This window comes from Dermacentor silvarum, chromosome 3, assembly GCF_013339745.2.
Source record: "Dermacentor silvarum isolate Dsil-2018 chromosome 3, BIME_Dsil_1.4, whole genome shotgun sequence".
In the NCBI taxonomy this organism is placed as follows: Eukaryota; Metazoa; Arthropoda; class Arachnida; order Ixodida; family Ixodidae; genus Dermacentor; species Dermacentor silvarum.
The window spans coordinates 159170670-159193716 of NC_051156.1; the positions used below are offsets into that span (position 1 = coordinate 159170670).

Consider the following 23047-nt stretch of genomic DNA (forward strand, 5'->3'; position numbering starts at 1 on the left):
CATCCTTGATAATGAAAACTGTTTCGCGAATTTCTCTCCTTTGTGAAACATTTTGTGTCACCAGGTGAAAATTAGTACAGCCGGACAACGTAAGGACATTAAAGCGTTGTTTGAAAAAATGACGAGTGCTTTAGCCTATCCGCAACTATAGCCTATATGCTTCACGGCGGATGATCAAATACCCTCGTACTACTTCTCGCGTTGCCGCCATACGAACTACCACATCTAGGCCCAGTCCTCGACTCGCTCTTTCTTCGATAAAATAATTCTCGACAGTATAGGTAAATAGCTCGTCCGGAGCACCGCGCTCCTTGAATCAGACCTTGAAATGAACGTATTTCCACGAGGCTCATCTTCGAACGCTTGCAGCCAAGTCGACCGAGGGGTTCGACAAGACGGACGAAGACAGCAACGCGGTCACCGGCCGCGTTCCCGAAGAAGAGAAGCTCCACGAAACGGCGACGCGCAAGATTCGCGGGGCAGCAACGGCAACGACAGACGCGACCACGGGGACAACCTCTACGAACTCCGTCACAACCGATGGACGGCAAGAATCCTGTGAGAGCTCAACACCGAACTTTGCGTATACGTAACTTGAATGTTTTGGACCAGACACAGGCAGATCTTTAAAGCCCTAGGCTCGCTGTTAATACGATGTTTTATTTTATTTTCTTTCGCACAACCACCAACCACGAAGCTGGGATGAAGCTTAGCGCCGGCAGAGAAGCCTTAACTAGAAAGCTCGAAGCCCGCTCCATATCAGATAAAAATTGACGTTGCTCACCGTTATAACTGGCCTAAGGGAGAGCATTCGTATACACAAACACAAGGAAATGTAAGAGTTAAAATAGTTAGCATGGTAAATAATTAGTTCGTTTTCTGAACTATCCATGGCAGAAACTGTGCTCCAGCGTATCAAAAACTCGTTACGTTTCACGCGGTTGTATCATATACATGCTATATACGCTGAGTTTGGTGCCTCAAAATGTCTGTATTTAAGCACGGCTAGCTTAATGCAAAGCCCATAGTTGCGTTATGGATATGCTGGAGTAAAGTTTCAGCTCTGTATAGTTCAACAAACCAATTAATAAGTAATTATTTAGTGCAGTAATTAAGTAATATTTGAAAAAAAACGTATTTTTTCTACAACTGCACTCTGCATGACCAGAAATAAATGTCAACATTTCGTTCCAGTTTTCCTTCATGCGGAACTGCGTTTGCGCATTACAGGGTTATTGAGGTACGAAATTCAGCGTATCAACAATGACGCTTTGAGCTTTGTGGGGTTTAACCACCATGTCTGCGACCAGTGTGCTCCACTCTTGCCAGCCCCAAAATTCCTCTTCAAACTCCCGGCATAATCAAGGCAGTGCTCCGCTAGGATAGATGCATAGCTTTATACTATGATCATGGCCTTGGAAATGGGATGGTTGCTGATGACACCGAGGTTGTTTTTACCTTTTGTCTGCGTTCATTATCGGCTTTCGAGATGCAGTTTTTGCTAACTAAGCATCGAATCTGAAAGAAATGTATGCCCTCAAGAGTAATGTATTTTCATTCGGCATGTTCGCTGCCTTGCCGCCACCAATGTTCCACCGTCTTTTACGATTTGCGACAAGTGATAAACTAAATGAAATTTCGCCCTAAAGCGTCATCGTTTATTTCCTGGTCTATTGTGCGCCAAATGGCAAATGCAGCTGAGAAAATAATGCTGAGTGTAAATGCTGCTTGGTATTGCTGTACTATTCGGCGCTATAAAGTATTTAGTGTGTTCATGGATCTTTCTAGAGTGTGCCTTGAACTGTTTAATAATATTCTCAAGAACAGCATACGTGCCTAATTTGGTGTCAATCGAGAAAAGAAAACAAGATTTGGTCAGTGATTGCAGCTTCACCTTTCATAGAGCTTCATTGATTCATATCAAGCGGCGTTTTAAAGTTTTACAACCGGCGACAACTCCCACGCTTCTTGCCGATCGCTATGTCCTATTTCAGAGAAGTGGGGCCTGAGGTAAGGCACTCAACTGCTATGATGGAAGAGCTGTATCCGCAACGGGCGGTTGCCTTTTAAAAGCCACCGCCTGCCATTGCAGTCACAAATACCATCCACGTTTTTGCCCGAAGAACTTGGGGTTTCTAAGACTTGTCTTGAACTGCCCAGTGCTGCCCGACACCCTGCGTACGCCAACGCCCATTGGCTGAAAGCAGCGTCTCGGGAACACCTGGGCAGTCCAGGACGCCAAATCTGCGAAATTTCTTATTAAAGTACCCATACACCCAGAAATTGGCGTTAGGAAGGTGGAGGTTCAATGGCACAAGGGAAAAAGGTAGGGAGTGGGCGGTGTACACTTTCGGTGTATACAGTAAGAAGAAAGCCATCCGTGTTGCCCAGGTTATATAGGCGTATTTAGCGCTATTGCAACGAGGCTCATTGAAATGAACAATGTCGAAAGGCAGAATGCACACCCATCAGCAGCTTTTCAGGGTCAACAATTCCCGAAAAATACAACCGTGACAGAGCGGCCAACGTTATAATAGCTTCATAGACCTGAGTCGTAGCGTCACCCTCTGTGAATAAATAGCAATGTCACATGTCTCATTAGTGCGGAGAGTAACTATAAACAAAGTTGTTAAAGGTAAGGCACTACTATAGGTTTGACGGGAAGTTAAACCCGTTGCTCTATATTGCAGCTGTTAACGAGTGGGCGACCCGAGGTCCTCGAAACGTAGTTACTGACACGTCTGCTCATAGCAGGTCCTTTTCACGACAGCGCAATATCCGGAATCAATTGATTTGTGTAATTACGAGGACTGAGAGTAGTGTATTCGTGCTATAGGAACTACATATTTGCTCTACTTTTTCTGTGAGGCCCACTCCGTAAGAGTAGATCATGTTGGTCACAAAGTCACGACCAAAAGGTGGGCCGTACACGCAGCGAGCGTTGGGCTGCCGGAAGCCGGGCTTCGCCCTAGCGGCGGCGGCGGTCCCCAGCAGCTTCCCGCCCGTTCGCTGGTGTGCGTGCTGGGAGGCCGGTCCGAGGAGTACGGCTCGATGGCAGTGGACGGCCTCTGCGACGTGGTACTGGCGCCTTTCTACACGCTGCCTGGCGGCGACACCTTCCTCAACGACGGCCACGTGGTCACGCAAGCGGTGCTCGAGATGGCCGCCAAGTCCATCAAGACGACTTACGGCATACACGTCCCTCTTAAGTACGCACGGGACCCGTATGTAGATTGCTTGATAACACTGACGCGTTGTAACGACACCCCGCCGTGGTAGCGTATAGGCTCCCTTCAATGGTCAGGCGGCGCAGCGATCGGCTCAGCCGTCAGCGCCGCCGTGTCAGTTCCGCGAAACACCGAGGCGGCCACTTCTACGAAGGCATGCCTCTGCGGCACTCATTTGAAAAAAGTCGGGCGTTCTAAACTGTGGTTTTTAAGGCCATTGAAAACATTGAGGCCCATTTTCGACCACCGACACTCGAGAAAGGACGTCAACTTTACGACAACAACCATGTATTTCATGTCAAAAGAGTAAACAGGACGGACATCGCAGCAAAGTTCTGGTCACGACAAATAGAGCACGTTTACGACGTCGAACTCAAAGTAAGTGAACAAATAAATAATTTATTCCGCTTAAGAGGGCAAATACGGCCGTAGACGTTTTTCAACTTTCATTTGTATTTGTATCTTCAGTATACTTCGAGCGTGCCTTGCTTATCACATTTGTCGAGGTTTTAGTGAGTTGGAAGGTAACTTGAATGATTCTTTATGGCGCTTTCTGCTCCGTTGACAAAGTGCCTCGAGCATATTCTGGTGCTGTCATTCGGGCTCCAGTGTGAGAGGTCATCATCGCTGAAACATAACAGAGAGCAATCAGCTGACACTAAGCAACACCTGAACAAATGTGTGCTAGCGTGCGCGAGAGAAGTGCTATTTTGCGAATACTCGATGTGCGCTGCGGTGCACTCCAGCCTTAGTTCTGTTGTTCTAAACGCGAGAAAACGTCGGCATGAATGAGCCCGGTTTCAGCAGTCGCGTCTTGATCTAGGCACAGAAAGGAGCTGCACGTTGGCTTATTAATGCACAAGAACTACAGTGCGTACAAAGGTCCAACGCGGAGCGCTTACGAAGCTAGATTTGACACATAACAACCACTGCGCATTTGTTTTGGAGCGAGAATAGCTCAACAATTATCCAAACCAATTTACAACAGCGGGAATCAGATCACGCGTGTTTATGCAGTTGTCGCTTTATTGTGCGTTTTCATGGATGCTGCCTTGTGTTTTTTATTTTTTTTATTTTGCGTTTGTGTCATAGTTCAACAGAAATTCGCAAGAGCGACTCTTACTTGACGGCCTGAACCACGACGATCCACCTTCAGGCTTCAGCCACCGGGTTTCTCCCCACAGCCTTGAAGGGAAGCGGCACAATTTGATGCCGACATCCCCTTCGCGGTTGTGAAAATACCTAAAGCAGCAGCATATGCGCATGTTATTTTTGTTCACACTTCTCACGGAGGAGCTGCCGAGTGGTCGCGGTGAATCCATTGAAAAATCTGAAAAGGAAGCTTTCAGGCGCGCCTGAGCGCAGTACGGACCAAAGTGAAATGGCGGTGAGGGCCTACTCGCGGGTGCTCACCGCCGCTGCTAGGTGGCGCGACATGTACAGCCAACCACATTGCAGGGTGCCTATAGGGGTTTCGGCGTCGCTCTGCTAAGCCTAAGGGCGCGGGATCGAATCCCGGCCAGTAACGGCAGCCGCATTTCGATGGGGGCGAAAATGAAAAAAAAAAAAAATGTCCGTGTGCAGTGCATTGGGTGCACGTTAAAGTGTCCCAGGTGGTCTAAATTAATCTGGAATCCACCACTACGGCGTGCCTCGTAAATCCTATCGTGACTTTGGCACATAAAACCACACAATTAATAAAAATAAATTAACGTTGTACTGACGGTAATGAATCGAACGCTGTCAAAAGCGCGAGTTAAGAACTCCTTTCTTTACTGGGCCTACTTGTCCCCATGTTCCCAGAACAACAAGTAGAATAGCGCTCAAGGCACAGCGATCATCGCGAGCACAGTTGTCGGTCGTAGAAATCAGAGCTGACTGGTCAAATCCATCCGTTATTCAAACATGTATCGCCGTGTGCTCCAGAGTGATCGCTGGCGCTCGCGTGCATATGCAAGTCTGTTCGCGCTGCGCGCGCAATATAATTAGACACGACTTTTTGCTGTAGAATTGTAGGTTCAAAATCTTTCGGATAATTATAGGCGCGTCTTGCGCTGGACAACAATTTGATAACAGCGACGATCCGGTGAAAAACGGTTACCGGCAAAGATGAAAGCAATATGTACGTTTGACAACATTAGATAAGCTGCAGGTTTTTAAACAAGCATGCAGGCTTAGTAAAAGCAGGATGAACAGATGACTACATAGCCACTGCTCTTCTTCGCGGCACCCCACACTGTACCATTATAATTGCCAAGGAATTCTATTCAAAGATTGCCCATGTCCATTAATCATATCTCCGAAACAAATCGTGCCATTGCGGTCTGAATATTTTCCTTACGCGCATGGAATGCGACGGCAACGCCGGCGCATCTTCGCGACGTCAAGCTCTGCATGCACCTTCTTTATAAAAGCAGTCTAACAAGTAAAGCAGTGTTCGTAACTGGTTCCTACGGGAGTAACTATATTTAACTCGATTGCCCAAGGTTTATGCATGCTGCGGTGGGGTGCGCTCGCTCCGATTCACATATGACAAAAGCACACGTCGGTGCAGTACATCACGGAGTATGAAAACTTCAAAATGTGGTGTTCAGTTGTCATGATGCCAGTTACCAGATTTCTTGTTATATATATATATATATATATATATATATATATGTGTGTGTGTGTGTGTGTGTGTGTGTGTGTGTGTGTGTGTGTGTGTGTGTGTGTGTGTGTGTGTGTGTGTGTGTGTGTGTGTGTGTGTGTGTGTGTGTGTGTGTGTGTGTGTGTGTGTGTGTGTGTGTGTGTGTGTGTGTGTGTGTGTGTGTGTGTGTGTGTGTGTGTGTGTGTGTGTGTGTGGTGTGTGTGTGTGTGTGTGTGTGTGTGTGTGTGTGTGTGTGTGTGTGTGTTGTGTGTGTGTGTGTGTGTGTGTGTGTGTGTGTGTGTGTGTGTGTGTGTGTGTGTGTGTGTGTGTGTGTGTGTGTGTGTGTGTGTGTGTGTGTGTGTGTGTGTGTGTGTGTGTGTGTGTGTGTGTGTGTGTGTGTGTGTGTGTGTGTGTGTGTGTGTGTGTGTGTGTGTGTGTGTGTGTGTGTTGTGTGTGTGTGTGTGTGTGTGTGTGTGTGTGTGTGTGTGTGTGTGTGTGTGTGTGTGTGTGTGTGTGTGTGTGTGTGTGTGTGTGTGTGTGTGTGTGTGTGTGTGTGTGTGTGTGTGTGTGTGTGTGTGTGTGTGTGTGTGTGAAAAATTCCCGATACAGCTTTCTGTAGCTCAATACGTGCTACATAAAACTGTTTTTCCGAGCATGAAAGAAGCCCGCGAATACATGCAAAGTGCCTCGAGCGGCCACTTCGTGCATCAATTTTGCGTGCATTCGCGGGCTTCTTATACACTCGGAAGAACACATTTATGTAGCACCTGTTGAGCAACAGAAAGCTGTATCGGGAGTTTTTTATGTTCCTCTACAACTTTCTCATTGACACTTTGATAATTAGGACAGTACTTCTCGAGTTAGATAATTGATTACAATTACCTGATTAAATCTCAGTAACGAAAAAATTACTGGCGGCTACTCCACTGTACTGGAAACAATACGCACTAGCTGGCTTTGCGTAACGCCGTTCCTCTTTTTTTAAATCGTGCTGCGTGATAGCTGGGACACCCTGTATATATATAGCATTCACAAGCTGGTTTATTTTAGTATATACATTCAATGCACCAAGCCTCTACAGCAGGGAGTGGAGAAAAGAATACAGTATTAAAGTGAATAATTATTGCAATACTGTCTATTATCCAGTGGTAATTTTTATCTTCTACATGTGAATAACCTTAGCGGTGAACGTAGGCATGCATTCTTTTTTGTTGCAACGAAGTTAATGCTTAGGGACAAAAAGTACGTGAAATCCGTGCACCAAATCTGTACCCTATGGCAGTGACAGATGACACATAACATAACTAGTGAATTCTGCGCCAGCGCCTTAGTAGCGGTTGCCGCAATGTCATAAGTATACAGGATGTTTCACCGAACACTTTCAAAAATTCTTAAAGGTTGCCTGTGGCAGATAGCACAATTCTAGTTTATGAGCTGGTCTACTCGAAGAGGCGGGCATTACTTGCACAAGCAATTGAAATGCATAATCGAATAATTAACAGAAATTTACTAATTAAGTTTTTAACTAATTGCCTGATTACAAATTGTAGCCGTGGAGTTCGCAAGGCGGATCCACTTGGAACGAATTCTCGGTATGACACCAGTTTCGAGATATTAATTCCCGAACTTTGCGGAGAAATGCATTGGCGTTTCAGTTAGGTTCTAAACAAAACGCCGCTTTATGCATTGAAGCCCAAAATTAACTTGAACGCCAATGCATTTCTCCGCAAAGTTCGGGAACTAATATCTCAAAACTGGTGTCATCCTGAGAATTAATTCTAAGTGGATCCGCCTTGCGAACTACACGGCTACAATTTGTAAATTGCAATATGGGCCATCAGGTAATTAGTTAAAATGAATTTTGGTAATTAGTTGATTATTCATTTCAATTTTTTGTGCAAGTAATGTCCGCCTCTTCGAGTAGACCAGCTCGTTAACTAGAATTGGGCTATCTGCCACAGGCAACGTTAAATAAATTTTGAGTGTTCGCAGAAACACCCTGTATATATATATATATATATATATATATATATATACAAAAATAAAATAAAAATAGAATTTCACTTGTCGTTTCAGAAAACTGCTTCAGGTGAGAAACGACCTCATGAGACAGAAAGCCCAGGACAGGATGAAAGCCTACTGGATCGAGCACAACGTCTACCACTACGCAGTTCTAGACCTGGAAATCGGGGCCAACGGCACTGACGCTTCGAATATAGTCGGCCGAGTTTTTACCGTCCTTAAGGTAAGCTCCAAGAGTGTGCTGTAGATATTTTCACGTATAAGCTAACGTACTTCATATGTACTATTGTCGTTGAATATTGCCGAGCTTCCCAAACCTGCTTGCAACATACAAAAGCGCATTATCAGTAAGAAAATATATTGACTTTTGGCTCTTTCGACTGAAGGAACCTAAATATTTTGTCAAGGCTTCTAATCTTAAATAGTTAATCAAGCCATTCTCCGGATGCGCTTGTCGGTTCAAACGAAAATTGGAAGGCCCGCTCGCAAATTTCTTCCGTTCCGCTGCGCGTCGACCAAAAATGAATCGCTTCCAACTGGCTTATTTCAATTTTTTTTCCGTTATTCCAGTGAACGCGAGTACATCACATTAACATTGCCGTCTCTTCTGGCGGTTGTTCTTCACTACAGCTATTCGCGAAGGTCCAGGAGGCGATTCGCAAGGAGGTGTCGTCCGAACGCAAATCGGAAGCGCAGCCCGATGCCTACGTTATCCTGGGCGTCCACCTATGGATGGCCACCAACGACAAACTTTTCAAGGCGCTTCGGAAGCACGTCCGGTAGGTTGTCCTTTTGTCTTTATGGCAGAAAGGAGAACCGAGCGGCTCGTGTTTTGTTAGTCGCAACCATATGGCGACAACTTATAATGAAGCCAATGAAAGCATAGGGGAAGTTATGCTTAGTTTTGATTGAAGCGTATAAACGATAAGCTAAAGGGAAGTGAAAAGTGAACGAAAAACAACTTGCCGCTGGTGGACGCCGAACCCACAACCTCCGCGTTGCGCGGTATACCAATTGTGCTACGGCGGCGGCTGTTCCGATCGATCCACATTTTACGCGCAAGCGTATTAGATGCCCCGTCTGTCAAATCGACTAAATTATGTTTGTCGCCGTGAGGGAGTCGAGGACGTCGCCTGGAGGTGGAGAATAGAACCGCTGCGTTCGCGCCCTTTCCGTTTGCGATTCGACGCCGTGGTGCTCGCTGTGCATGTTCTCGGCGTCTCTTGTTTGCACGTGTAGCAATATCCTCCTAAGACCCCTTGTACAATACATTGCACAATGCCTTCTACATTTTTTTTTTTTTACAGCGAACCTGTAAATGGCTAGGCGAAACCAAAATCCGTCCGTCCGATGTGCGCAGAAATGTGGGCCGATCCTGGTGACGTGCAGAAAGGGTCCAAGCGCAATGGCACGTACCCTTGTGCACTCCCGGTGGTGGGCTCCGGGACCTGTAGCGGTCCCGGAGCCCACCACCCACCAACCCTTGTCACACGTAAAAGAGAAAGAGAGAGGCGCGCCATTGGCTGCGCCGTGCAGTGACGTCGCTCTCTCCCCGAGTGCGCGTGCAGCAGTTTTTCGCCGACTTCAACATGAGTATAGGCCACGCATCGTACGAACTCCCGAAAAGCAGGCAGCTTGCGAAGAACAGCGCCGACAGCAGCACCGTGAGAGAGCTCGTGTTCGCCGTGCCGATGCTGCAGTCTGGGCACAAGAACAGGCCCGGGTGGCCGAGTGCAAGCAACAACTGCGTACCGAGACGTCGTTTAATAAACCGTCGCGATTAATTAACCCAGTGATGATAAACACCGGGGCCGGAAGTTTCAGCTTCGCTGGTTAACCATCTGTACGAAGTGCTTCGTTTTATAAATTAACTCGCAAGTGATTACGCAAAAATATCATTCTGGGTATGAAGTTTGGTGCATGTGTAACTGTAAGTAGTTTACTCATATTCTTGTCATCCGCTTTCGAGGAATTTGACACTCAATTGTTCTAGACCTCTGTGTCCTCCCGGACGGCCGAAAGCAAACTGTGTTTCGAAATCACTGAGGTTGCGTGAAAATGCCTGATGCGCCAGCAACATGGCAACGTACTACACATAGTTCATCATCATCCCTGCGTTTAAGCAATAAAATGCAGTTTTTACCATAGCAAACATGAGGAGAGGACGAGATGTTCACCTACATGGACACGCAGTGTTTTGGCATGTAACCGGGTTATTTTAATTTTAAAAACTGTTTTTTTTTTTTTTTTTCACGTTCATGGCATAACATTAGACAATAAAAACCACCTTGAAGCGCGATTATATCACACATTTGTGTTCGGGTCTCAAGAGGATATGCGCTTTCCCTTGGCACACCAGGCGTCGCACCGCGGTGCTCACCCTCGAGGAGTGTCAGCCAACGTCACTCAAAGCCATGGCAGCGGATGTAGAAATTCCGTCGTTACGAGAGACCTTGAAACTTTACTGCGTCTCATATTCAGGGAGGGACGTCGTAAAGGGATCTACGCACGTAGTGCGGCGTTAAAAAAATGTATTACTGCGCTGTTTTCGTTCTGAAGCGGTTCATAACTGTGGCACTGCGCGTGTAGTAAGTCTTGGACATATTACTACTATAGACCAATGCAACATCGAATCGCGTGGTAACATTTTTTTCTTTTACTGGAACATATCGGACGTGTTATTTTTTTTAAATATCTTGTTTGTCGCGAGTGCAGGCAGTGCGAACATTCGCCTTAGCTTTCACAGTTGTGGCTGCTAAAGTATGAAGCCGAGTTCGGCGACCCCGTTAAGAAAAAAGTTTGGGGTGTGAAAGCTCTTTGGTGATTACGCGAATAAATGTCATCGCTGATGGTGGCCAAGGTAATATGCGCGGCAAAACTTCATCTTGGGAAAGTGAGTTCGTGGCAAGAAACTAAAGCCATAGCGCAGAAAAGGCACGGACGGCAACACTACACGCCTACAGTAGCACTCGTCCTATGTGCGATGTGTTTGTGCACTTGGGAAACCCATTTATGAGCTTACAGCCTGACCTTTTCCTTAGAAGCAGTTAACCCTGTGGTATAAAGCAAATTCCTTCACTGAACACATCTCGATTAAGGAAAGTGGATTGCAGCACCGCTCCTCGGCTATGAAGTTGTCACTGTGGTTCAATGACACTCCATGATGGTTTCTGAGCGAAGTATCCTAGCACTGCCTGTAAGCGGCATTGAGATACTTTAATCTGGAGCCTCAAGTGATGACATTGAAATCATTTCAGCTAATGAATCGATCTTTCATCTGGTACTTCACGGTACATCGTGGTGAACAAGGAATGACAGTGATCCTTGTTTTCTGTTTTCTTCTTTTTTTTTTCTTCCGACGTTCCTCCTGGTCGACAGGTCCTTCACAATCAGCGCCCTCATAGCAAGGACTCACACCACCGAGCACGACCACGACGGCTGCAAGACCAATGGTCCTGCGCCGTACGAGATTGAAAACAACGATCATATTATGGGAATGGTAAGGCGAAATTGCTTCGAAAGACACATTGTTCAGTCACGAATAGCTTGTTGCTCAATTAGGGTCTTGTCTACCATGAATACGGATTGGAGCATTAAATTGTTTTTCACCGTTACCAACTGATGTTTGCCCGCATAATATAGTTATTCCTCTCGCAGAGATTTTTTTTTTACTCTTAAATTCTTTCGTCTGCTCTTTGTTACGCTTCTTCGGTATTCATATGCCCGTATTTTTCATTACATGTCTTTGAATTTCATCACATCCCAACTTTAATCTGTATCGACAATGCGTCATCGCATGTTTCATTTTTAATTTAGTATGCACCTGTACGTGATAGGATAAAACTATTTGTAGCACCTTGCTCGAGTACCGTAGCCAACGTCTGTGTGAATTAGCTTTGTTTCGGACCTATTATTTTTTTAGTACATTGGCGGTAACATTCGTGAGAATATCAGCTGGATAGAAGTCACGTTAGAAGGAGCGAGTGCTTTACGCCGAAAGAAAACTCGAACACCAAAACAAGAAAGCTACTAAGGGCACATTTTTATTTAAAATTTTGCCAGTGTATGTGATGCAGACTTATATACGTTACAGAAAAAAGTAACCGGTTACAATTACAATTACTTAAATAAAGTATTATTTATTAGAGTTACCAATTACTGCCTGACGAAAATTACTCAAAATTAATCGGTTACTTCTACGTTACTTTCCTCCAAACTTTCATCAAATCTGTATAGATACAGTAAACGGAATGTTCGAGCCTGCCTGGCACTTTCAGCGCGCTGCAGCCCTTCGCACATTGCTTAGCTTCACTAACAATTGCTTCTCATAAATTTATCCAGTCATATTCGCTCGTTTTTTTGTCGCAAACACATCAACAGCGACACTGATCAAAGCTCACTCGATGTACGCGCTGCCGGGTAGGGCGATGTCGCCACGTACAGACATCTTCACGGGATTTGTCGTTACTCAGCATATGCGCCCTCTATGAAGCGCAGCTAGGGTGGCTAGAAGGGGGAGGTGTGAATACCGGCGGCGCTTTCCTGCAGGCGCGCGTGACCCCCTTGCGCACCGATGCCACCAGGGGAAATATGGCGCTACCGCTCGCGGCGCGGGAAGCATAGCCGCGCCGGCTGGCCGGCCTCGCCTCGCCTCCGTGCCTTCGCCGTCAGTTTTGGTCTCGTCGCCTGTTTTGTGGTGTTTCTCGCGATAGATAGCGTGTTGCACAGCGTCGTCGTGGCATTGCCAATTGCCATCCTAGTATTATTCACGAGGCCTTTCACGTTAGCTCAATCTGATCACCACCGCCTTTTTTTTCCCCTTAGGTTTATCGTTCGCGACTTTATTAATGGAACTGCAGTCTTGATACCACGTCGCATTCCCGCCCTCTCAGAAGATGCCGTGCCCACAGTACTTCCGAACTTGCCAAAATACATTAGCATGACTCTGACGAAAGAAAGAAAAAGAAGAGATGTCTCACACGCTCCACGGGTCCCAGGTTCGGCACGCAAACCACTCCGGTATAGGCAGTTCCGCCTACTATATCTCCTGTATGCCTGGACTACATATTCGACTCTCTGAGTACGAATAAAGTATTATTATTGCGATAGCAATTATATGGACACTCCAAAGCAGATTTATGCCGTCGGCGTCGCCGTTGCCGTCGCCGTCGCCGTGAGGTTCCGTATGACGTCAATGGAGATGAAATCGTCGCCGCGCGCCGCCGAACGCTGTATGTGCGAGTGAAAGGGCGCGAGGGACGCGCGCTTTCACGGGGAGTGAACGCACGGCGGAGAACAAACGCGCGTTCTGTGCCGTGCTCCCTTAAGGGCTGCAGAAGTAGGCGTCTCTTTCCTCCTTTACAATCACCATATATGTAGAGCAAACGCGCCTTCTTCTGACGCACGAAAGGCCGTGGGGAGGGGGGGGGGGGCAGGGAAGGGAGGCGACGTTTAGCTGCGGCACCAAGTGCCTATTTATATCAGAGGCTCCGGCAACAGTCACCAACGCCGCACGCATTTTGTGCGAACGCGGGCAAAACGCCGACGGCGTCGACAACAGTGCTGTGTGTTGCCGGTGCTGCTGCATGTCCAAGTTTGTACAGCGGATAAAACTACTATCCTTACTCCGTGTAGCTCTCTACTAAGTTGCTATCGCAATTCATGCTTCGCCTTTCGGGTGAAACTGCGACAATTTTTTATTATTATCTTACAAGAGAAGCGGCGCTTGTCTATTGACAAGACGGGGGAATGCATGCCCACCGGCAGACGTGGAGGCTGTAAATATAACGCGGGATGGAATGCCCAGTCCAGTCGCAGAAGAATTGTTCATTATCGAGCTTAAGCGACCTTTGGAACTGTGGTCACTGCAAAAGTTTAAACAAAACATTGCTCGTTACTGAACTGCAGAGTTTGCATTGAACGAAATGCTGCGCCTGTTGTGTTAACCAAAATGGTAGTGTTCTTCATTGGAGAAGGACTTGCCAGCTGTAGCATCTACTTGGCTGGGCAGCTTCACAACGAAACCGTTGTGGAATCTAAAGAACAAACAGAAGGGACCTTGGGGGCCTTTTATATCTATCAGAACCATTCTACAAGCTGGTCAATTAATGCCCTTATTGAAAACAAACTCACTCGTTTGCATGCCAAAGCTGTGGCAAAGTTTATGCAGTTGATCAATTGGTGATGTGCCAAAAATTGGTTGCCTAGAGCATTCTGCTGCCCTGACAGCATCAGTTGTACGTTTTTATTGCGTAATAAGGATTCATTTTTTGCTTAAAGGTCTCATTCAGCAGGGCACTGAGAATAAACTAAAAGCACTGAAATATTGCGTGTTGTAGGTCAAATTTTCCCATAGTTGTTTTCCTCACTTAAATAAACGATTTTATGACCAGATCTGTTGCTGTCTGCAATCATAGTAAATTGCTTATTTGAGCGTCGAAAGTGCATGCTACACGTCTTCAAGCGCTGGCACAAAGTGGTTTGTCCGTCGAGAAGTAATCGGGTAATGACTGCAGTTTACAGGTCGTACGTACGGCACGCGTAGGGTGATTACTGCTGACCTCGACGACGACGGTCGCATTTTGAGGGAGTCGAAATGCAAGGCACCTGTGTGCCGTAAGGTGTGAGTGCGCGTTAAAGAACCCGAAGTGGTCGAAATTATTCCAGAGCCCCCAGCCCCTATGATCCTGATCCGGAGGAAAAAAAAAAAAAACGCGTTTGAATCTATCGACGCAATGCGAACTGGGCCCGTAAAATCTCACAGGAGTAGTGATGTGGGCTGATAAAACGTTGTTTCATGATAAAGGCGTATATTCCATGACGCTCGCAGACGGCGCGCGATACCCGAGGCTGGCGATGCGCTCATTTCGGTTGCGTGCCTTCCCGCGCCTCGGTAAACAGCGCCGCCCTGCGGCATCGGTGCGCTGAGGGGTCACGCTTGCGCCGCCGGTATTCACACCTCCCCTTCTAGCCACCCTAGCGCAGCCTTTCATCGTTGCTGGTTCTTGGAGATGATGCTCCTGGTTGGGCAAATGAAAAGCTGAAACATTTCGGCAGAACCCATCTCACGACGACTGTAGACAGTAATGCGTTTGGCAGTGAATCAGTATAACGACGCAACGTATATTGCCACCGTCGAAATGGGTTGTCTATGAGGCGCCTACTGCAACGCGACCCCTTTTTCGCGCTTCCCTAAGAGCCCTCGGCGCCATCTCTAGCGACCCCGTCGTGAAGCCCGTGCACGTGGTCTCGGAAATGCGTGTTGCGTACGATGGCTGAGAAACGCGTCATGCATGCGGCAACTCGCGCTTCCTTCTATAGACACGCTGTGCCGTCTAGTGACGCTGCCGAGAAGTCCGCGCGTTGCCTCCGAGACGAGAAGCGTGGCGCGCCGGTGCCTACGAACGCTGACGATTGTTCCCTAGATTGCAGCACACCGAGTGGCACATATTCGGTGACCTAAGCTGGCGAGAGGTTCATCGAAGAGCGGCACATTCCCAGTGCATTCAGGGCGCAGCTCGCTAATGCGTTGGCGGGAAAGGTTTTCATTGAAGAGCGGCCCATACCCAGTGCCTTTGTGGCGTAGCCTGCTAAAGCGTCGCGAGTTGCAGTCCTTGAGGAACCCTTGTGACGTGGGCTCGATTCCACCTAGCATCAGAGAAACTTAAACGATCCTTTTTAGTCATTGTAGAGCGGCACCCACATACCCAGTGAGACAAATCGGCATCAAAGATGTTCATTGAAGATCAGCACAGAAAGGGTGGCCCGTACCTAGTGCTCCAAGTCGGCGTCAGAGTTTCATTCAACAGGGGCACCTACCCAGTCCCGCATCTGCAGCGACCGATGCAGGCGGGAAAGAGGTTCGTTCAAGAGCGTCACATGTGTACACATTGCCACATACTCACTGACCCAAGTTGGTAAGACGGTTGGTTTCGAACCCTGTTCCCTCATCAAGATAGCCCCGCTACCCATTCGACCAGGGACTACCCAGCGTGACCCAGGTAGGCGGGAAAGCGGTTAGGCATGAGCACACATAGCCCCCCGAAAAGTGCGTAAGGCACCCTAAGAAATGCTATCGCATTAAAATTCGTCCGTATGTGATTTTCTGGCATTAACGTCCTAAGCGGCCGTCGCTACCGAGACATACCGCCATCGATTCAATTCGTCGGCCAACATCTGGTGGAGCCCGTTAAGATAAGGGGGAAAATACTGAGCTCCCAGGTTTGCTTGTCTGAACATACGTATCGGCGAGGCTGCTGCGTGGAACGATCTTGGGCGTTCTGCGTATTCTCAAAGCGGCGTCGCCTGTTCGTCGTCAATGAGGTAAATGGTTCCATGTAATTCGTTCCTGAAAAAAAGTAATTGAATTACAGAGAGCGTTACCAAGTAAACAAAGTAATCATTAAATTACAAAACTATCCAAAAACGTCATATATTACAAGTAATTAATTACGTGTAATTAGTTACGTCACAGTCTGGTGTGATGGGATTACGTAGGAGAAGTTTATTATTGGAGTACACTGCATTTAGCCCCCAGTTTCAACACGATCACACATCACATTCTCAGGTAATTATGTATAAAAGGCGTTGAAGTATAATTTTGAGTTCAGGCGTCATTGACCCTTTTGTGAGGCAATGGTACATAGGTGACCCACTTCAAAGCTTCCTCTTAAGGTTCAATCAAAAAATGGCAGTCGACAAGGCCGCAGTGTGGTTAAACGCAAATTTTTTAATGTGCGCGAAAGCGCTTCTCAACAGTAAATGAAAGCCTTTATCTCATATCTTCTTGGTGCTGCCTACCAACTAAAGGTTCAAATACTTCATGCGAGAATAGTTTTGGGAATGGGTGCTAATTAGCGACAAGCGTGCAAAATCTAGAAAAAAACGTTTTCAATGTTGGAACGCTTGCCCAATTTGGCCCACATTTGATCGCGAGAAAGAAAAACTTCTTAAGGCGTCCTATAATTAATTCCTCTTTTCTGCATTTAGATTTACATTTTTAGCTCACAATGAGTACCCGATTTTATAGCCCCACTTTTCGAAAATGTCATTAAGTGGCACTGCAACGAATGCGTCGCACTTTTTAATCTAAAGGGCTTGCTGCACAGAAGTGTAGTTATTTGCAAACTACTGTTAAGCACCTTAATTACTTATATGGCACAAAAATTTTGAAGAGTTTTGATTCACGAGGGAAGTAATAGAAATAATTTTGCATTGAGATCCTGTAGAGGGTCGATGGGACATATGCATCCCACTTTATGAAAGGCCATTTAGTGTCAGCGGGACAAATACGCCCTACATTCTTAAATTAACGGCTTGGCGTAAAGAAGTGGAATTTGTTGTAAACTATTTCTAAGCACGTCGTTTAGTCGTGCCAAGCGAAAAATTTCGGGAGTCTTATACAAAACATGCACAGTCCAGCAAAGGCATGAAAGTACTTGAACAGATATGTAAGGTGCAAACATGTGCGGGAGTGCAACACACTACTATAGAATCATTATTATTGACAGATCTGAAATAAGTTGTCGTAAGCACTGCAATGGCATTTCTCATTTTGCGGCGTTGTCCAAGGCTGAAAAGTGCAAAAGAAAAGCGTTTTTTAAAGCCGATATGCAGACGTCAATCATAATTTGTCTGATGACGACACGATGGTGTCTGCGATGGTTAAGTCGTTTTTTTTTTTTTTTTTTTTTTTTTTTTTTTTTCCCCGCGGCAGGCCAACGCGGTGGCCTACGTGAGGACGTTCCCCTGGGTGCAGCGAACGTCCCTGGCCGTCTCGTTCACGCTGTGCGCTCGCTGGTACCGGCCCAAGAAGCAGTTCCTCGTCGGCGTCGATTGCATCAAGGACGCCATGTCGGTGTCGTCTTCCGGAGCCGTGAGTGGCACGATCTCGTTCCGTCGAGCATCCATGCGAGCAAAAAGCTTACTGCCAACTTCGTGGCTGTGGTCTGATGGTGGTTTCAGTGTACCGCCTATAAAATGCATGTACGTACTAACATTTATAATCTCTATACCACGTCTGCAAACAGCATGCTGAGTCGACAATGAGTCTACACACTTTCCGCAAACAGCCCATACGCAAATAACCCATAGGCATCCATTTGGATGTCTATACGAAAAATAAGTGTAAAGCTGGCGGCGCTTTTACCAAGTTTAAAAGATGATGCTGCGCTTACCGCTGCTCTGTTTTTTGCTCAAGTTTCGCAGGGAAAATAAACCAAAGTGATATACCATTGTATGCTCACCTCCCGACACGAGTGGGGAGCTGCTACAGAGACGTGCATTGCAATAGGGCGGCGCCCGTTCATAAACGAAATTTCACACAAACCAGGCAAACAACAATGCCGAGTATTTTATTGAACGGTGCGGATGAAGATGCGCAATCTTGTGGGGATAATTATTTCTAGATTAAATAAGCAGAGAAACCCCCCCCCCAAGAAAAAATATAATCTTGTTTCATGTTTGTCACGACAAAAGCTCGTGTCACTATATTTAAGAGCTACTGCATCGGATAGTGTGCACATTTCTTCACCATTAAAAGAACAATTGTATAAGCGAGAAGACAGCAGACTACCTGTAATCTCACCCTGACAACCTGAAGTTGAGAGCCGGCGCATCGTCTTGTTTTTTTTTTTTTTTTCGTGGTCGTCCTTGGCGCTGTTTCTGCCTGTTACCTGAAGTCTGTAGACATACTTGCTTTTGATTAAGGCTAACCTATATTCGACCTGTCACACAGCGGAAATGTGCAACTTTGAACAAGCGCTTCCTGGCCGTGTGCTGACGAGCCGGCGCACTATGTGACAAATAAGGGCGCGTTAACACCACGGTAACGTTAATATTAGTAATAATAATAATAATAATAATAATAATAATAATAATAATAATAATAATAATAATAATAATAATAATAATAATAATAATAATAATAATAATTTATTTGGTAACGTATAGACCATAAGCGGCCGAGCCTGCGAAACCCACAGGAGGCTTGTGACCCCTCCTTTATATTAGCTTTGTGTGCGTTCCTGGGCTTATACTTACACGACTCATGCCACTCATGACCATGTACTCATGTGCAGGCTCTCCGAAATCTTAGAGATACAGGCGTTACTGCGACACGTCCTCTTGTTCGTCCTGGCAATATAATTTACCCATTTACCCCACAAGGACTGATTGTGCAGATACCTTTTTTTTTTCATGCGTAGTACGCATGTACCCTAAATTATCGCGAGCTAATTTTAGTGTGACCTTAGCTAACGTCGGTAGAATATACGTTATGTCTAATCCCTATCTCTTACACTGAAATAATGGCCAAGATGTGTAGTTTGGATGGCGTTGGTTGTCTAGAGTCAGCCGATCGCATTTAACGAAGAGGCAATATACGATCGCAAAAAGCCCCACATTTAAATCCTCCCACGTCGTCCGTATCATCGACTTCGACATCTAGCAACTGTCGCAGCAAACTTAGATTAGGGAAAAAAGAGAGAGAAAAAGGTGAAGGAAAGACAGGGAGGTTAACCAGACATTATCTCCGGTTGGCTACCCTGTACCGGGGGAGGGGTAAAGGGATTCGACAGGAGAGAGAGAGAAAAAATAAGTACAAAAAAGGGGAAAAAAGGAAAGAAAAAAAATCACACACACACACACACACACACACACACACACACACAAACAGAACTGTTTCTGTGGCCATTGTCAGTCTGCGAAGGCGTTCTAGTGTTGAATAGTGTCAACGTCCCATCCTACGTCACACAGTGTACAGTCACAATTTGTCACTGAGTTCGGTGTCTTTTAAATAACGCAGCAGTGCCTTCAAGTTGGCTCGCGCTGTTGTTCGTGTAGGCCAGTTTACAAGGATGTTGAAATTAGGGAAAGTTCCGCAGTGTCCTGGCTGCTAGTGCCCTCTCCAAATTAGTGTGCACTGGGCCCGGTTCCTCATGGCTATCAATAACTTCAATGGTATAAAAGTGCTGCCGTTGCGACCGTGTTAGTAGTACATCCCACCGCTTCATCGCGTCTAGAGCATTATGTGCTCCTCATTTGCAGGTGTGCAGTGAAAAGCCTGACTTCTTTGCCAACCAGGCCGTCGACAAGACCCAGCACACGGCGTTTTCGTGGCAGATTCCCGATCTCATGGCCACGTACGACACCGCTGACACGATGCAGTGGAAGGCGAGTGGCCGCAATTTTTCTTTCTAACAACTTTTTTTAGTTCAGGTGGTGGTGGTAAAAAGCATTTATTGTGTGTACAGAGAGGTGTGGGCCCCCCCTGTGGGGCCCTGCATACTGGGTGGGATCCTTAGTCCGGGACCCCATTAGTCGAAGCCGCCAGCCTGGCTCTCTGGACCAAGGCCTTTTGGGCCTGGAGGTCTGAGCAACCAAGCAGGGCTGCCTCCCAGTCCTCTCGGGTAGGGTTGGGGTTGGGGGTAAGGGCTGGATTACTTTGGCAGGCCCAGACCATGTGGAAAGTGTCTGCCACCTCCCCACAGTAGTGGCACGTGCCGGTGACCATTGGGTCAAAATGTTTGAGGATTGCTGGGCAGAGCATCGTGTTTGTGAAAAGCCGATAAAGAATGCGTTCGTTGGCCTTCCCCAGGCCCTTGGCGGGCGCTGGGTACATGCGATGTTTATCCTTATAATATTCTGAAATCTCCTTAAATCGAAGCAATAGTTCTTCCTCTAGGTCATTGGGGTTGTTAGGAGGTACCCGGGAAATGAGTGCTCGGGCAGCTGCATCAGCAGCCTCATTCCCCCTTACGCCCTGGTGACCTGGTGTCCATACGATATGTTTAGGGGAGGGATCTGTGTCCCTCATACAGGTTCGCAGTATTTTCTCAGCAAGGGGGGTGACCCAGCCTGCCTCATAATTTCGGCATGCGCTTCGCGAGTCGGTTATGATATGTTTAGATTGAGAGTCGGATGCTGCTAATGCAATGGCTACCTCCTCCGCCTGTGTTGTTCCCGGTGCTCTAAAAGAGAGTCCGTCTATCTGCCTTTGTTCGTGGACCACCGCTGCCGTATACCACCCCCGTGGATTTGTACCGGCGATGTCCACGTAATAGACTCCGTGTTTCTGGCTATAGTATCTTTCTAAGGCTTGTGCCCTAGCTTGTCGGCGTCCGTTATGGTCCTCTTTGTCCATTTTCGTGGGAAGTGGGTGAACTATGGTGGCGCGTCGCCATAGTTCAGGTATCCTTACCCGCTCCTGTATGTGTACGTCGTGTTGGATGTGTAGTTGGGCCAAAAGGTTTCGCCCGGATCGTGTTTGTGCTAATCTTGTGTATTGGTTTGTAAGATGAGCCTCCTTGAGCTCCCTGTAGGTGTTTACCACTCCTAAGGCGAGGAGGCGCCCGTTGGATGTGGAAACCGGGAGGTCAAGAGCTCGTTTGATCATTTTGCGTATGATGACCTCTATTTTTTCCTCCTCGTGTTTGCGCAAATAGAGGTAGGGTACCGAGTAGAGGATTCTACTGGTGACAAACGCATGTGCTAGCCGCACAGAATCCTTGCTTCTGAGCCCTCCTCGTTTATTGGATACCCTGCGGACCATCCGGCCCACCTGATCTCCAATCTTGCGTAATTTGTGTAATGTTGTATCCACTTTCAGTTGATTGTGGATGAAAAGGCCAAGTATTCTTATCTCTCTTGCCTCGGGGATAGGTCCACTCGGCAAAGAGATAGTTATGTTCGTGGTGTCTTTAGGAGATGCCCTAATATGGACAAATTCTGATTTGGTCGGTGTACATTGAAGACCACAGTGGCCCGCATAGGATTCTACCATGTGGGCCGCTGTTTGCAGGCTTTCTTCAATGTGTCCTAGGTTGCCCTGAGTAGCCCACAGAGTGATGTCGTCGGCATACAACGCGTGTTGGACGCCTTCAACCTCACTCAGGCGGGCAGGGAGGTGCATCATGGCGATATTGAAGAGAAGGGGGGACAGCACTGCGCCTTGTGGTGTCCCTCTTGTATCCATTTGGTAAGGTCCGTATTCATCATTCTGTATGCGGATCAGAGCTGTTCTGTCCGATAGGAAGTCTTTGATATAATTGAAAGTGTTGTTGCCGCAGTGCGTTTCGCTGAGGTGTTCAAGTATTGCACTGTGCTTAACGTTGTCAAAAGCCCCTTTAAGGTCCAGGGCCAGGACGACTCTGTCGTTGTGGGGCATTGCAACTGGCTGTATTACCTCTCTGTGCAGTTGTAAAAGAATGTCTTGGGCGGACTTTTGTGGCCGGAAGCCGAACATGGTATCGGCAAACGTATTCTTGTTCTCCAAATATTCGGAGAGCCGATCTCGCACCATCGTCTCCATGAGTTTCCCCACGCAGGATGTGAGCGAGATCGGTCTCAAATTGTCTGTGTTGATGGATTTTCCAGCCTTCGGGATGAAGGTGACAAGAGCGGTTTTCCAATCTACTGGTAAGGGGGTTTCCCCTTTCCAAATAGCATTAATGTATTCTAGGAGGTGAATATACGCCGGATCCGGGAGGTTAGCCAAGAGCTTGACTGTGATCCTATCTCTTCCCGGCGCAGTACCTCGCCTCATTTTGGCAAGAGCCGCTTTGAGATCATGGAGCTGGAAATGTTGATCCAGTTCTGGATTATCCCTGCCTGCATAGGAATATTCCGGTCCCCGCGGGTCTTGTTGTTGACTGAGATACTTATCTCTAAGTGTCTCTGCTAGTTGTGTTGTAGTGCCTTGGAAGTTGTGTAGGGCTCTTTGGAGGTCTGCGTTGGTCTATCAGACTTCTGAAGAGCCTCCACGTGTTGTTGTTGGACATTTGTGATGCTGCTGCATTGCATCTGTCTACCCAATTAGTGTCGGCTAAGTGGGAAGCGTACTCTGCTGCCTGTTGGGTGACCTCTTGTATTCTTTTGCGGAGCGTTCGGTTGTGTTTTTGTCGCTTCCATCGTTTAGTGAGGCCCCTGCGAGCTTCCCATAGGTGTAATAGGTGGTTATCTACTGCAGGGTTTTCCTCAGTGATCTGAATCAATTTCTCATGTTTCCTGAGTGCGGTTGTTAGAGTGTTTGCCCAAGCCGCGAAGCCCTGAGTGAGTAGGTTGGCAGGGAAATGGGATTGGCGGAAGGCCTGCCAGTCTGGGAGTCGGGCCTTGGTAAGGGGTCGTTTTAGGGGCCTGGTGTTGATTAATGTATTGATAATGCAGTGATCACTGC

General features: G+C 47.0%; 1 protein-coding gene across 1 annotated transcript; it reads left to right on the forward strand.

Moving 5' to 3' along the window:
• Window positions 1-375: 375 nt before the first annotated feature.
• LOC119445971 (uncharacterized) lies at window positions 376-22555 on the forward strand. Its single transcript, XM_049664813.1, has 9 exons — window positions 376-558; window positions 2936-3209; window positions 7930-8098; window positions 8506-8654; window positions 11254-11374; window positions 17591-17749; window positions 19921-20046; window positions 21482-21504; window positions 22405-22555. Exons 2-9 carry the CDS (start codon window positions 3052-3054, stop codon window positions 22553-22555), a joined length of 1056 nt encoding a protein of 351 aa, XP_049520770.1. The 5' UTR covers window positions 376-558; window positions 2936-3051.
• Window positions 22556-23047: the final 492 nt, after the last annotated feature.